Source organism: Passer domesticus, chromosome 19, assembly GCF_036417665.1.
Source record: "Passer domesticus isolate bPasDom1 chromosome 19, bPasDom1.hap1, whole genome shotgun sequence".
NCBI lineage: Eukaryota > Metazoa > Chordata > Aves > Passeriformes > Passeridae > Passer > Passer domesticus.
Genome location: NC_087492.1, coordinates 8414129 through 8430392, shown reverse-complemented (window position 1 = coordinate 8430392; position 16264 = coordinate 8414129). Strand labels below are relative to the sequence as shown.

The 16264-nt window shown below is 51.9% G+C and overlaps 1 protein-coding gene across 1 annotated transcript in view; it reads left to right on the top strand.

Annotated features, from left to right (window-relative positions):
• Nucleotides 1–16264, top strand: part of LOC135283896 (trichohyalin-like) — a 120858-nt gene that overhangs the window by 73559 nt on the left and 31035 nt on the right. The window contains exons 42-49 of the mRNA XM_064395045.1: nucleotides 3473–3553; nucleotides 3638–3739; nucleotides 3988–4092; nucleotides 4281–4347; nucleotides 5062–5174; nucleotides 5974–6086; nucleotides 7060–7125; nucleotides 7752–7809. Of these exons, the coding sequence (XP_064251115.1) occupies nucleotides 3473–3553; nucleotides 3638–3739; nucleotides 3988–4092; nucleotides 4281–4347; nucleotides 5062–5174; nucleotides 5974–6086; nucleotides 7060–7125; nucleotides 7752–7809 (705 nt within the window). The remainder of the gene's footprint in view (nucleotides 1–3472; nucleotides 3554–3637; nucleotides 3740–3987; nucleotides 4093–4280; nucleotides 4348–5061; nucleotides 5175–5973; nucleotides 6087–7059; nucleotides 7126–7751; nucleotides 7810–16264) is intronic.

The following is a 16264-nucleotide window of genomic DNA, read 5'->3' as shown; positions in this document are numbered from 1 at the left end:
ACACGGAAACACAAGAAGTTTCAATTGTGTTTCTGGGGGAAGCCTATGGTGCAAGGGGGGACTCCTCTCTCTCTGATGGATTTGAGGGTTGATTACTTGAGGGGTGATGATGGACTGATTATGTGAGAGATCGTGATGTGGTGGAAATCTATGGTGTTATTTCATTCTGTGGAGAAAATGGAGAGGAGGAGGAGGAGGAATGGATTTGGAGGGTTTTCATTCTTAGTTTTTTGTTTGTTCCTTTTTAGATGTTGTAATTAATAAAATTAGTTTCCTTTATTCCTGAGTTGGAGCCTGCTTTGCTCTGTTCCTGATCACATCTCACAGAAGCCACCAGAGAAAGTGTATATTCATGGAGGCACGGGCACTGTGGCAGAGTCAAACCATGACAGGGTGACAGCATGATACTGTGTCTCCTATTGTCTGCTTTATGCCCAGACATGGGTCCTGTAACTTTAAGCTAGGTCTGAGAGAGGGGTGCAAAGCCAGTGGAATTCTTTTGGTGTGGTTTTCCAACATCCTCCCCCAGGCTCCCTCAGCTGTGTTGTGCAGCACAGACAGAGGGAGTACATCTCGGCTTTCAGCTGGCTTCTTGTTTCTTTGACAATGGCAGAAGTTTTTCCAGGACTGTGGCTTCTTCTCCTGGAACGGTTTTTGCTTTTCCCTGGTCTGAAGCACCAGAACATCGCCGGCAGCCCTGTGCCTTGGCCCGCAGGGGAGGCCTTGGGATGCACATCCCGGCTCTGGACTCGGGAGGAACCGAGCCACGCCTACAGAAAGAGCTCTGAATCCACCAGCCTACCCCACAATGAGAAGGCTTGAATATCTAACATTATTCATTCTTTTTCCCATGCCTGCCTGCACACTGTGTGTTAAATAAACAGCTTTTTTCACTTTCTTCCAAAAATTTCCTTGCTGTGGGAGGGAAGGCGTGCCAAAACCTGTTTTCATTAGAGGAGATGTTTCCTCCTAACTTGTCTCAAATTGAGACATTTCTCAAATAATGTGGGGTGATTTTTGAACCCTGGAGGAAGAACAGTGCACCTCAATTGGTTTTCATGGCCCATCAAGGAACGTTCCAGAAACAAGAGTTGACTTTCAGTTTCAAGGGCAATGCAGAAAGAATCATCCTTAACATCCACAACAGTGGACTCATCAGTTTCCTTAACTGAGGTGAAGAGTGCATAAGGCCTTGCTGCCACTGGGTCTCACACCAGTCTCACACTATTTCCTTGACAGCTGTGACATCTTGTACTGGCCTGTGTTCCTTAGTGTGTGCTTCCTTTACTGGCAGGAGAGGAGTGCTATATTGTGACTCACATTCCCTTAGTGACCCATCTTCCAAAATTTAGCAATTCATTCTTCTAACCCTCTTCTACCTTCTAACTTCAAAGAATAATTGTTCTGCCTGACCAGTCTTCCATCAGGCTCCAACTGAATCCTTACTGGTTCCAGTGTCTTGATTTCCCTGGAATTCCATTGGTGCACACCAACACAGTGACAGTGTTTTCCCCCTCCTCCCACCAGGGATGTGCAGGAGGGAAATACTTGTCCAGCCTTCCCTGCTGAACATTCTGAGCATGCCCTCTCTCAGCCTCTTCCCCCACTTTTGCCATTACCACAATTCCTCCACCAGGAGTTAATAGTGTGTCTGAATGACCTTCCTATAATCCCAGGGCTCTTTGCCTTGAACTCACTGGATTAGGGCATCAGAGGATCTCCCGGAAAAATCTTTGGAGTGCACCGGAGTCCTCTCGATCCCATCAATCCATGGAGCAAAAGAAGGAGGAAAGTTCCACCTGGATCATTAGCAACTGTCACCAAAACCAGGATAGATGAAATCCTCAAAGACTATCCTTTTAGTTTTGGCAAGTTGGGCGTTACTTTATTCTCCTCAGGACGAGTGGAGCGGATAGTTCGAGCCACACACATAGAAAAAGCTTTTGACTTAGTTATCTGTTTATGTGCAAACAAAGGAATCAATGGTCATCCATTCTCAATCCCATAATTCTCTTCATTACTTTGCATCCTAACTGCTGTTGGGCTTCACCCATGGAGACTCTCTACCCTGAACTCCTGAGGAGAAAGGAGTCTGTGCCCCAACAACCCTACAGCTCAGCCAGGGGCTCACGGGGCTCCTCCTGCACCCCCAGCATGAGGAACAGCACCCCACTGCTTCCCTGGCAAAGGCTGATCCCAATGGATGCTCCAAACCAGGCCCTGGCTTTGCAGCAGTGAAGCAACTGGCTTAGGTGTAACACACATCTTCAACGGATAAAAAAGAAAGACAATGAGGCTGTACTCTCCTGGGAGACCTTGGAGCATGTTTTGGCAAATAAAAGGACTACAAAAGGGCTGGAGGTGGACTTTGCACAAGGGCCTGACATGGGAACAGCTTCACACTGAGAGAGGGGAGAGATCGGTGGGATATTGGGAAGAAATTCTTCCCTGTGAGCGTGGTGATGCCTTGCCACAGTCTGCACCATTCCTGGAAATGTCCAAGACCAGGTTAGGTGGCACTTGCAGCAACCTGGTCTAGCGGAAAATGTTCCTTGACCTGTCCCTGACCGGGGCTGAAACGAGATGATCTTTTAGGTCCCTTCCAGCCCCAGCCATTCCAAGGCTCCATTAATCTATGACTTCATGAGTCTGGAACCCACTGGTTACCAGGAGCGGAGTGGTGCGTTGCCTGGCAACGGGTGTTGTGATGAGGAGGGCCACCAGCAACCCGGTTCCAGTCCTGCAAGGGACAAGGAAGGAGGAAGGAGCCTGCTGGCTACTCATCCTTTTCCTTATCGCATTTGCTCATTGCTTCTATCACGCCTTTTGTTTAACCCATTTGTCACCAATTTTGCTCATCCCAGACAGGCCCAACTGGGCAGGAAGGCTTGTGACAAATCAGGGACAGAGTGTGTGCAGTCATGGCAACATCCCTGGACACACTCAGCCTCTCCCAGATGCTGGATCTCGCCATTGGGACACCCCAGAAGGGATCTGTTCACTTTGCAGCCTTGAGAAAACTGCTGCAGGCTGTGCTGGAGCACCTGGATGTGCAGTACCTGACAAGTGAGGAGCCATGGCCAGGCCAGCTGAGTGGCCCCTCACTTGCTGATGTGGCCACTTACATAAAACAGATGAAGAAAGAGATGGAAGACTATAAGAAACACACGTCCAAGGTAGAGGCTCTTCCCCGCCCCTGGGCACTCCCCCAGCAGACAGCCCCTCTCTGCTTCCTCACACAGCCGTGCTTGGCTCTGCCCTCACTGCCCTGGCAGAGCCGCTGGCAGGGGCTCTTTGCTGTCTGGATGGGCTTCAGTGCTCTGGCACTGAGCCCGGCTGGGGCAGGTGGCACTGGGACTCTCCCTGCTCACCTGGCTGTGCCATGGGCTGCCCGTGGCAGGGTAGGGCTCTTTGGGGTGTTGCTTCCCAGGCCATCACCTCTGACATCCCTGATTCTTGAACTGCTTTACAGGTTCTTCGCGAGGAATTTGGTGGGATAAAGGCAGAACTCTCCCGCATATCAGAGGACATGAAGAAGTTCCAGGAGGCACAGGTGTGTGGTTCTCAAGGTCATATTTCCAACATGTCTGAGACAGAGACTGTCTACAGACAAGTCTCTGACAATGCTTTCTCCTAGACCCTGATGGTTTCCCAGCATCAGGAGGAGATTGAAAAGTTAAAGGCTGGCCAGCGTCATGTGTCGGAGGAAATGAAGAAGGTCCTGATGTCGCGGGACCAGGTGAGCTGCTGCTGGGAGCAAGTTTTGGGTCTGAGACTGCAGCCCGTACCCTCTGCCCTGCTGGTTGGAAGCTCAGCACTCTTGGCCCTGCTAGATTCATGGACCGTGCTGCCTGCAGAGCCCTGCCAGCCTGGCTGAGCTTGGCCCTGCACTGTCCCTAGTGCTTGGCAAACCACAGCAGGGCTCGAGGGCTTGCGGGTCCCCACTGACCCTCCCAGAGGCTCACTGCCACCACTGCTCTCTCCTAGGACATGACTCTCATCCAGGATCTGCGTGAGGAGGTTGACAAGATAAAGACAACACAGCTCCTCATGGAAGGAGACATAAAGAAGCTTAAGGAGTCTCTTGCCTTAGTGAGCTGTTGGGTCATGTAATCTTTGGGCTCTCATGGGGAACTTCAATGTGGCTCCACAATCAGTTTTTGGTGTCAGGGCCTCAGGCCCAGGTGGAGGACCGTGGGGCTGCCCATGCAGCTAAAGGGCCCACACTCTGGGACAACATGATGGCTGGGCCCTGACTCTACTGTCACTGTCCTTTCCAGATGAAGAAGCTGGAGGAAGACCTTAAAAAGCTGAGGCAGGATATAGCCAAGTGGAAAGAAGAGAGCAGTAAGGAGATCTCTCAGCAAATTGAGTAAGAGGACAAGAGTGGGTTTCATACCCTGGGGGGCTGCAAGGGAGCCCAGATGGTCTGGCTGCATCCTGGTTTGTGGGCACAAGGTGCCCAGCAGCCCTGCAGGGGTAACCCTGCCCTTGCCCCCATCCCGCTGGCCAGGGCTTTGCGGCAGGAGACAAAGCGTGAGCTGCAGAAGATGGGAGAGCAGCAGGAGAGGAGGAATGCCATGCTGGAGCAGATGCTGAATGAGACAGCCGACCAGCTGAATGAGCAGGTGAGGTCCTGGGGGAGCACTCCCACCACTCCTGGCACGGTCCTGTTGCAGCTCCATGCCACATCTTCCTGCTCTGTTGTGCTGTGCTGTAATCTTATGGGAGAGCCAAACTGCCCAAATTGGCCTGGACCAGTCAGTGGCATGGACAGTAATTAAAGCCTTGATGCAAATGTCCTCTTGACATGGTGGGCTCATGGCCACTGAGTCGTGTGTGTTTACCCCTGTGGAGCAGACAGACCCCCCCTTGGGTCAGCACCTTATGTTCTTTCATCCTGGGAGCAGGATCAGGAGCTGAGACAGCAAATGGAAGCCAAGTTTTTGGAGATCCAAAAAGACTTTGAGAAACTCAACTTTACATCAAAGAGCCTCCAAAAGGACTCTCAACAAAAGCAGAGGGATATTGAGGTGTGTGGCTGAAACTCACCCCATTTAGGGTCAGAGCATCCACCAGGAAGACTCCAGGTGGGGGACCACAAGGAATCTCCTGCTGACGACCTCCTCTCAGCACTGTGCTTGTTCCAAGTGCATTTCCCCGATGTTTTCTGGGTACGGGGAGAGGGGTGTGCTCCCGGCTCCTGGGGTGTGCCTCAAGAGGCAGCTCCAACCTTGCTGTGTCATGAGTTCCTTTCTGTGCTGAAAGATGCTGTTCCAGTCTCTGGAGAAGCTGCAGAAGGAGAAGGCAGATCAGCAGGACATGCTGGCAGCAATGGACATGGTACAGTCTAGAGGGGCCTCTGTACCAGCCCAGGGGCTCCCGGGCAGGGTGACAAATGCCCCTTGCCCTTGGGGGATGGGGGGCAGAACTGGTGTGGGGAGGGAGAATTTCCTGAGCTCAGGGGGTCCCTCACCCTCCAGATGGTGGGACCAAGCTCACCAGGCTGACGGGGCAAATGGGGCCACAGCAGCCTGAAAGGGCCATGCTGGCCTGGGGGAAGCACTCCTCCCTCTCCCCTCACACACGCTGGCCCTGCCTGTCCTTCCTCATCCCTTTCCCCACCGCTCTCCTGCTCTTCCCTTCTGCTAGAAGGCGGACAAAGCTGCCTTGGGCAGCAAGGTCAATTGCAGCCAGTTTGAAGAGAACATGGAGGAGCTGGATGAGAGGATGGAGGAGTTGCAGAGCCAGATTTCAGGCCAGGAGCAGCACTGGAATAAGATGCAGCAGCAGTTCAGTGATTCAATGGAGGAGAAGGTGAGGGGTACCTCATCCCCACCTTGAGGAACTGGCACCTTTGGGACTTGGCAGCCTGAGGCAGCATCCCTCTGAGGATCCCCCTCCAGGCTTTTCCCGGGAGAGCTCCATGTCACCTCCTGGGGCAGCTGGCTGAGGCTGTGCACCTGTTCACAGCTGGATCGCCTGGAGCTGAAGACTTTCCGCAAACACCTGGAGGAGTCCTGGAACAGGAACATGGAGGATCTCGAGAATAGGTTGAGGCGTGAAAACGCCGCTGGGATTAAGAAGTGAGTGTGATGGAGACACTGATGGCTTTGGGGACAGTGATGGTCCCATTCCCTCCAGCTCTCCCACACACTGCCCCTCTGGTCCCCTGCCACGGCACCAATTCTGCTGCTAAATGAACCTCAGAGATGCAGATGAAGCAGCTGCACCTTCTGCTTCCACCAGCAGCAGGTTGCACACAGGCAAGGAAGAACAAGGAGAGGGCACCTGCAGGACAGAGCCCTCCCAAAGCAAAATGGGGCTGTGGGTGCAAAGGCTCCCAGAAGCCAGGCTGGGAGAGGGCAACTGCTCCTCCCAGGCAGGGCTGTGACACGCCGTGTCCCAGAGCTGGATCATGCCCTGCCCTCCTGCCATGCACACAGGGGACTTTGGTGCCCGAGAGGGGCTGCAAGCGCTGCAGGGGCTGCTTGGGATGGTGACATGGGTGCCTGTGGCCTTCCCCTGGCCTCAGCCAGCACCCTGGGGATGGGGAGAAAGAGGCTCAAGAGCCCACGGTTCAGCCTGCAAACGCCGTGACCCTGTGCCGTGAGCTGCCCAGCGCCTGGCTGCTGCCCGCCAGCTGCTGCCTGTGTGCTGCAGGGCTGTGGCCCCAGGAGCTCAGCCAGCCCTCTTCCCTCACCCTCCTCAGGCAGCTGCCAGTGCCTTTCACGTGCCTGTCCTGTGACCGCATGCTCACCGTGCAGGTTCCTGGCCAGTGAGTAGCACCAGGGCATGGGGCAGCGGGGCTGGCATGGGGGAGATGGGTGCCAGCAGTGACCCTGCTAGGCACAGGGGTGCCAGTGTCTGCTGGGGAGGGGCTGATGTGGGGGCCCCCTCTGCAGCCCTGTCCATCAGCAGGGGCTGTGGGCACTCATCCCAAGGGCTACAGGCAGCGGGATGCCATGGGGTACAATCCCATGGGTTTGTGGGTGCCGCCTCTAACAGGAACAGGTTTTTGGTCCCCTGTCACACCCCTGTGACTCCTGCCCTCCCCAGGTATCCTGAGACACTGCCGTATTTGCAGCCAATGCCCCCCAGCAAGGAGCCACAGCACAGCCAAAGGTAAGGGCCCTGAGGACACATCCCTGGCTCCTGGGGTGCAGCGTAGCCCTGCCACAGCAAGGAGGGCTCTGCACCTGGGCTGGGGCAGAGGAGCCTGGCGGGGCTGGGCAGAGCTGGGGAGCAGAAGGCAGCTGTGGAGGGCCAGTGCTTGCCCCAGGCCTGGGGGGTTTTGCATTCCTTGCCTTGCCTGCCCTGTCTCACCCACATCTCTGTCCCAAGGTTGCTGAAAGCACATCTGATGAGCTGTGTCTGTTTTCAATTTGAGCTCACGCTTGGTGGGGAGTTGTATGCCTCCTGTGAAAGGAGTTCCCAAAAACCAAGCTCTGCAGCAGGGACCGACCAGCTCCTGCCAGCTGGTGTCCTGTGCACAGGGACCTGCCACGGCCATGGCCAGCACACCTGGCCGTGGGGACAGAGCCAGCAGACCAGCCGGGTGGATGGGCTGGGGGCTCCTGCAGCAGGTGGACAGGAGCTGGCAGGGACGTGCCCCTGCAGGCAGCAGTGCCAGTCCCCTCCCTGGCACAGCAGGGTGGTGCCCAGGGTGCCACAGGGCTGGGCACTGAGGATCCTCTGCCCCATCCCACAGGAGGCCAGTGGTCCGTGGCGGTGGCTCCCATGTGCCACAGAGCTCTGGCGACCATCAGAGCAGCAGTTTCAAACTGCCACCAGTTCAGGATTCTCCCCGTACGAGTGCATTTCTGCAGGGACTCGTGACCCGCCCCAACAAGGTAGGGATGATGAAGGTGAGGACATGGCACGTGTACTGGGGGCGGGCCGGGCGATGCTGAGGATCCTGGGTGAATTTGTGCCTTCAGTTTCCTCGGGCACAGCTGCTTTGGGAGGGTTGCTAGGGAATGCTGGACTGGACCCTGCCTCTCAGCCAGCTGCTCTCTCCTTCCCAGCCCAGAGTGACCCAGCTGCTGGGCAGGGGTGGACACATGCCGAGGGGCCGCAATGACCAGCTTCCTGTGGTGACCAGGACACTGGATGAGCCAGGTGTGGCCCTGTCAGGGCACGGGGAGCAGGGGGACAAGAGACTGGCTGTCTGCTGGGTCTGCACCTGCTCCCTGCGGGTCTCTGGCCAAGCAGGTGACCCTCCTGCTGCCCCGTTCTGAGCTGGCTGAGCTGACCCAGACGGGGCAGCCCCGGGGCCTGGGGGCTCAGCCTTGCCTCTCCCCCCAGGCCCTGCCACCTCTCGGCATCACCGGCCAGGCACGGCCCCCCGACACGTCTCCAGGGCACCAGGGCTCCTCCAGCCACTCCAGCCCCGGGAGACTTCGACAGCCCTCAAGTAGCTGGACAGGACTGGGAACCCAGTGCTCCACCAGGGACGTCTCATCAGCAGAGAGTAAACTCTGGGACAATTGTTGTCTGAGAAATAACATTTTCATTGTATTACGTTAATAAAAAACCTTCTGAAAGACACACACAGCCTTTCCCCATTGCCTCTGAAAACACTGGGATAAATCAAAGTGTCCTACACTATTTTTACTATTAGTTATCAGGCATTACTTTATTCCCAGCTCTGGGGTACATAGGAATAGCTCCACTCAGAATGCACACCCACTCTCTAAATTTTTCACTATGTATTTTCAGCAAAACAAGTTAATGCTCATTGCCTGTAAATTACATATTTCTCTTCATTCATTAATCTCCTATCATCCATTTGTTATTGATTTCTCAGTTCTCATGCTGCTGCCAGATGAACAATTGCTTGCTCCTGGCGGGCTCCACACTATGCTCATTTTGCCAAGTCCATGGAACCACACCATCAAAAGCAGGATAAACTTTTACCAAGAGGGGAGTCAATCTACAGCCCATCGATCTAAGCTTTCACTAATTAAATACCCAGCCAGCTATACCAACTTTTCTCCTCATTTGCAAAGAAGCACCATTTCACCACGTGGTCAGGTATGACTGTGGGTTCACCGACCACCCGAGACTGCCAAGGAGACTCCCAGGGCAGAAGAGTGCATGTGCTGAGGGGAGGGAATATATAGTCATGTCTTGGGGGAAATTATTGCCATATGTATGTTTCTTCTGAGAATAGTTATGAATATGATGACAAATACAGTATTTCAACAGGGGCTTTTCCTGTACACAGCATGTACTCTCTGTGCAGCCATCCCCCATACATCTGGCTTTGCAGTAAAGAATGCCTAATCCCTAATATGAAATTCAAGTCTTTATTTCTTTCTGGTTGTGATAACAATGTTAATTGGTCCACTTTTAATTTAATTAGTCCAGATATTGTTTTCAGTACATGAAGAGTGGAATTCTCCTTGTTCGTTTCTTCTTTACCTCTGGTTTCCACACCTTGTCCTCACACTCTACAAATTCTGTATTCCTGGTGTCCAGTTCTTAGCCCCATTTCTCTATCCCAATCTTTTTTCACTGAATCACGTCAAGTTCATTTAGCAAAACTTAAAAGTTCAGTTATTTTCCCAAATAATGTTCCACTAACAGCAGTTTGAATAAAATCTTGCTACATGCTTCAGTAGAAAACTGCACTGCTTATGATTAAGTGAAGCCATTATTAACAGAGTTAACGAAAACAAATAACTGGAATAGCGAATTAAAAAGTTATATCATTTCCAACAATTCCCCCTTTTGAAACTACTCTTAATTATTTCATTTAGGATTACTTCCATTAAATCATTGGATATTTAGAAAGACTTAAGACACTAAAATGCAATAATTCCTATTAAACTACTTAGTAAAACTTTTTGGCAAAACTTATACTATTTTAGATCCAGGGCCATTCAATTTTGCCAGCATTTTGTCTTGGGCTTGTTATTCTGGGGTTACATTTGAAAGGTCACACATTTTGGTACAGCAACTATTGGGATGCTTTTCTCTGCCAGCCCTTTAGCAGCTTTATCTGCCAGTCGGTTTCCTACACTAACTGATGTATTTCCTAATGGATGAGCTTTACAATGCATGAGAGCCACTTGGGCTGGTACCTGAACACATTCTAGTAATTGTCTGGTAATGTCTCCACCTTTGACAGAGGATCCTTGTGCTGAACGGAGCCCTCCTTTGTTCCAGAGAGCTCCGTGGGCAGGTACTGCTCCAAAGGCACGGTTAGCATTAGCCCATGTGTTCCCATTCTTCCCCTGAGACAATTCCAGGCTGCCATAGGCTGAGCAGCTCAGCCCTGTGTGCAGAGGTGGTAAGAGGTAATGGGACGGCTTGGATTGGGCCCTACTGCACAGCCAAACTTCTGCTTTCCTTTGCTCACAAAGCTGCTCCCACCTGTGGACAATTGTGAGGCCGGATCTTCTACCAGAGGATCTCCTCTGCTGGAGTGAAGCTGCTCAGTCGTTGGAACACAGGCATGTTGTGAGGCTTCTTGACTTTCTGGTACAGATTCCAGGGTGCAAGGCAAAGGAGTTGTTTGCAGTTCCCCATCATCCTGCTCCAACAAGACAACTTGATACTTCAGCATTCGACTTGGGGGTCACCAGTGGCCTCCTTTGTGTTCTAGAACAGAGAGGACCAAGGGGGGAACATGAGCAGTCATTATCTGGCCCATGGTCCATTCGGGGCTTCTTGGATTAAAGCGCAGCTCCTGCTCCAAGTCAAAGGCAGTTAAGGGACATCCCTTAACTTACACTGTCCACTTGTTTGGAAAAATATCTTATGGCCCTTTTCCATGTGCATAACCTCTGAGCTAACACCCGTAGTGCAACACGTCAGTGCTCATGAACAATCTGCTCAAGAGGCTTGCTCAAGTCAGGTAATGCCTGTGCTGGGCTGGCATTAGAGCTCTCTTGGGGTCTCTGAAAGCCTCTGGCATTCTGGGGTCCACTGTAGCACCTCCTTGGTGTAGCACCTCCTTGGGCAATTCTCAGGGTCTCATATAAAGGTCTTACCCATACGCCAGAATTAAAAATCCTGAGCCCACACCAACCACCCATTCCTAGAAATATTCCTAACTTGCAAACAGACCTTGGCTCTGGAGTTTCACAAATCCCCTCCACCCTTTTGGTTGCAAGGCTTTGCTGTCCCTGGGAAATGAGCCTCAGGTAGGTTTGGCATTAGGGCACTTCTTTGACACTTTGGGCCTTCTTCTTGGATACCCTGTAACTGGCTTGTCTCAGAATGTTCAGGAAACTTAAGAGTCATTTCAATGCATCCAGCATGAGTTCCATTAGCAATTAAAGTATCACCTGCATACTGCAGCAAAGGGGTATCTTCATTCTCCTTTTCCCATTCTGAAGTGACTGCCAGAGCCCTGGCCAGCTCTTAGAACTCCAGCACCCCACCAGCAATAGGGATCTGCCTGGGTATGGGGATTTACCAGAGACAGAACCTTTACAGCCACTTGCTCTAAGATGCCAGATAGAAGCCACATCAGGAACCAGGCAGAGGAGAAAGCTGTCTGTCTAGATGTTCCACAAGGAACAGCTTATTCCAGGAGAAAGGAGCTCACACAAAGAGCCCCAGGCACTCCTGTGCAAGGGGCTTTGTACAGATACAAATCAGGGGGTGGATACAAACAGCAAACCAATAGGGAATCCTCAGGGGAGGAGTGAGGGGATTACATCAAGCATCTGGGGCCAGTTGGGGTAGGAGGGTGGAGAGGATGGCTCACATGTGCAATGGGGCTTCCAGGAGTAGGGGGATTCCAAAGGGATGTTGCGAACAGGGATTGGCCTGAGAGTTAAGGGGCAGAGAAGGTTCAGGAATAAGGGGCTCGGTTGCCTTGACAGGCAGGGAAAGAGCTGGAACAAGGGGTGGAGAATGACATGAGGGGCAGCTTTGAGGGAGAGTAAAACCCAGGAGTAAACCATCTCAGGGAGAACATGAGGGCACGAGGACAGAACGATGCACTTAAAAAGGAATCAATAAGATAAATTCAAAGCGCAACACCATCCCTCCAATTCTTTTGTCAATTGGTTTTTGTCTTGGGGTGTGTCGTGGGTTAAGACGGAAGTGAGTTTTTTGGGAGGTTGTGGTCAAACCAATCAGTGCTTGGATTTGAATATTGGCACCTGGTTTGGCCACCGAAGGTATGGACTGCCTCTGAGAACACAGGGGGTTAAAAGCAAGAACTGCCAGGAGAACTCTCTCTTAGTTTCAGTCTGTAAAGGAGCTCAGAGCTCCCCTGCCCAGCCTGGGCTGGCTGGGGGAGGGAAGCCATGCGGCCGGGTGAGGTAGGCCGGAGCCTCGGGCAGAGGAGGGGAGTGAAGGCCTTGCAAGATGGAAGGGTGGAGGAGACTGAGAAGCATCGGGCCCCCCTCCTACCCCACGGGAGACAGAGAGAGAGAGAGCCAGTGCCTGTGCTGCCTTGGAATTCAGTATCATGGACTGGCAGCACGGCCGGCCAGAAGTGGGGGATGCGGCGAGAGAAGGTGCCCGGCAGCTGTGGGAGTTCTGGGCAGGCAGAGGCCCAGATTTTAACCCCTTTGTAAAATAATGGAAACCTTACAAATACTGATCCTCCTGAATGAGAATGAGAAGATAAAGGTGAAGTATGAAGAAATGGGCAAGTGTGAGGAAAGTTGGTGCACGTGAGAGATGTCAGAAGAGGTGAGAAGAATCCTAGGTGGGCAGAGATGATGGATTGGCCTTGAGCTGGACTCTTTCTTGTATGGCCATGGACAGACCCATGTTCTTCCTGTGACTCAGAGACTGTATTTAGGGGGAGGCAATGCCTTGGAGTCAAGAGTGAAGCAGTGGCGTGAACAGAGATGGCTGAGGAGGGTGTGGGATGCCCTCTGTCTCCAGGAGGGGAAGATCTCTGTTCATGAGGCCCCTCGGCCCCAGGGGTTTAAATCTGGGGGGGACTGGTGTCCTGAATTTGAGAGACTGCTGCTTTTGGAACTGAGTGGAGCATCCTTAAACGGGGAGCCCTAAAAGCAGTCCTGGCCCATGTGCAGTGGTGAGAGCCCTGGACATGGAGGGAAGAAGTCACGAGGGCCGATGTTCTCTGGGTGGTGCCACGAGTGACACGGAAACACAAGAAGTTTCAATTGTGTTTCTGGGGGAAGCCTATGGTGCAAGGGGGGACTCCTCTCTCTCTGATGGATTTGAGGGTTGATTACTTGAGGGGTGATGATGGACTGATTATGTGAGAGATCGTGATGTGGTGGAAATCTATGGTGTTATTTCATTCTGTGGAGAAAATGGAGAGGAGGAGGAGGAGGAATGGATTTGGAGGGTTTTCATTCTTAGTTTTTTGTTTGTTCCTTTTTAGATGTTGTAATTAATAAAATTAGTTTCCTTTATTCCTGAGTTGGAGCCTGCTTTGCTCTGTTCCTGATCACATCTCACAGAAGCCACCAGAGAAAGTGTATATTCATGGAGGCACGGGCACTGTGGCAGAGTCAAACCATGACAGGGTGACAGCATGATACTGTGTCTCCTATTGTCTGCTTTATGCCCAGACATGGGTCCTGTAACTTTAAGCTAGGTCTGAGAGAGGGGTGCAAAGCCAGTGGAATTCTTTTGGTGTGGTTTTCCAACATCCTCCCCCAGGCTCCCTCAGCTGTGTTGTGCAGCACAGACAGAGGGAGTACATCTCGGCTTTCAGCTGGCTTCTTGTTTCTTTGACAATGGCAGAAGTTTTTCCAGGACTGTGGCTTCTTCTCCTGGAACGGTTTTTGCTTTTCCCTGGTCTGAAGCACCAGAACATCGCCGGCAGCCCTGTGCCTTGTCCCGCAGGGGAGGCCTTGGGATGCACATCCCGGCTCTGGACTCGGGAGGAACCGAGCCACGCCTACAGAAAGAGCTCTGAATCCACCAGCCTACCCCACAATGAGAAGGCTTGAATATCTAACATTATTCATTCTTTTTCCCATGCCTGCCTGCACACTGTGTGTTAAATAAACAGCTTTTTTCACTTTCTTCCAAAAATTTCCTTGCTGTGGGAGGGAAGGCGTGCCAAAACCTGTTTTCATTAGAGGAGATGTTTCCTCCTAACTTGTCTCAAATTGAGACATTTCTCAAATAATGTGGGGTGATTTTTGAACCCTGGAGGAAGAACAGTGCACCTCAATTGGTTTTCATGGCCCATCAAGGAACGTTCCAGAAACAAGAGTTGACTTTCAGTTTCAAGGGCAATGCAGAAAGAATCATCCTTAACATCCACAACAGTGGACTCATCAGTTTCCTTAACTGAGGTGAAGAGTGCATAAGGCCTTGCTGCCACTGGGTCTCACACCAGTCTCACACTATTTCCTTGACAGCTGTGACATCTTGTACTGGCCTGTGTTCCTTAGTGTGTGCTTCCTTTACTGGCAGGAGAGGAGTGCTATATTGTGACTCACATTCCCTTAGTGACCCATCTTCCAAAATTTAGCAATTCATTCTTCTAACCCTCTTCTACCTTCTAACTTCAAAGAATAATTGTTCTGCCTGACCAGTCTTCCATCAGGCTCCAACTGAATCCTTACTGGTTCCAGTGTCTTGATTTCCCTGGAATTCCATTGGTGCACACCAACACAGTGACAGTGTTTTCCCCCTCCTCCCACCAGGGATGTGCAGGAGGGAAATACTTGTCCAGCCTTCCCTGCTGAACATTCTGAGCATGCCCTCTCTCAGCCTCTTCCCCCACTTTTGCCATTACCACAATTCCTCCACCAGGAGTTAATAGTGTGTCTGAATGACCTTCCTATAATCCCAGGGCTCTTTGCCTTGAACTCACTGGATTAGGGCATCAGAGGATCTCCCGGAAAAATCTTTGGAGTGCACCGGAGTCCTCTCGATCCCATCAATCCATGGAGCAAAAGAAGGAGGAAAGTTCCACCTGGATCATTAGCAACTGTCACCAAAACCAGGATAGATGAAATCCTCAAAGACTATCCTTTTAGTTTTGGCAAGTTGGGCGTTACTTTATTCTCCTCAGGACGAGTGGAGCGGATAGTTCGAGCCACACACATAGAAAAAGCTTTTGACTTAGTTATCTGTTTTTTGCAAACAAAGGAATCAATGGTCATCCATTCTCAATGCCATCATTCTCTTCATTACTTTGCATCCTAACTGCTGTTGGGCTTCACCCATGGAGACTCTCTACCCTGAACTCCTGAGGAGAAAGGAGTCTGTGCCCCAACAACCCTACAGCTCAGCCAGGGGCTCACGGGGCTCCTCCTGCACCCCCAGCATGAGGAACAGCACCCCACTGCTTCCCTGGCAAAGGCTGATCCCAATGGATGCTCCAAACCAGGCCCTGGCTTTGCAGCAGTGAAGCAACTGGCTTAGGTGTAACACACATCTTCAACGGATAAAAAAGAAAGACAATGAGGCTGTACTCTCCTGGGAGACCTTGGAGCATGTTTTGGCAAATAAAAGGACTACAAAAGGGCTGGAGGTGGACTTTGCACAAGGGCCTGACATGGGAACAGCTTCACACTGAGAGAGGGGAGAGATCGGTGGGATATTGGGAAGAAATTCTTCCCTGTGAGCGTGGTGATGCCTTGCCACAGTCTGCACCATTCCTGGAAATGTCCAAGACCAGGTTAGGTGGCACTTGCAGCAACCTGGTCTAGCGGAAAATGTTCCTTGACCTGTCCCTGACCGGGGCTGAAACGAGATGATCTTTTAGGTCCCTTCCAGCCCCAGCCATTCCAAGGCTCCATTAATCTATGACTTCATGAGTCTGGAACCCACTGGTTACCAGGAGCGGAGTGGTGCGTTGCCTGGCAACGGGTGTTGTGATGAGGAGGGCCACCAGCAACCCGGTTCCAGTCCTGCAAGGGACAAGGAAGGAGGAAGGAGCCTGCTGGCTACTCATCCTTTTCCTTATCGCATTTGCTCATTGCTTCTATCACGCCTTTTGTTTAACCCATTTGTCACCAATTTTGCTCATCCCAGACAGGCCCAACTGGGCAGGAAGGCTTGTGACAAATCAGGGACAGAGTGTGTGCAGTCATGGCAACATCCCTGGACACACTCAGCCTCTCCCAGATGCTGGATCTCGCCATTGGGACACCCCAGAAGGGATCTGTTCACTTTGCAGCCTTGAGAAAACTGCTGCAGGTTGTGCTGGAGCACCTGGACGTGCAGTACCTGACAAGTGAGGAGCCATGGCCAGGCCAGCTGAGTGGCCCCTCACTTGCTGATGTGGCCACTTACATAAAACAGATGAAGAAAGAGATGGAAGACTATAAGAAACACACGTCCAAGGTAGAGGCTC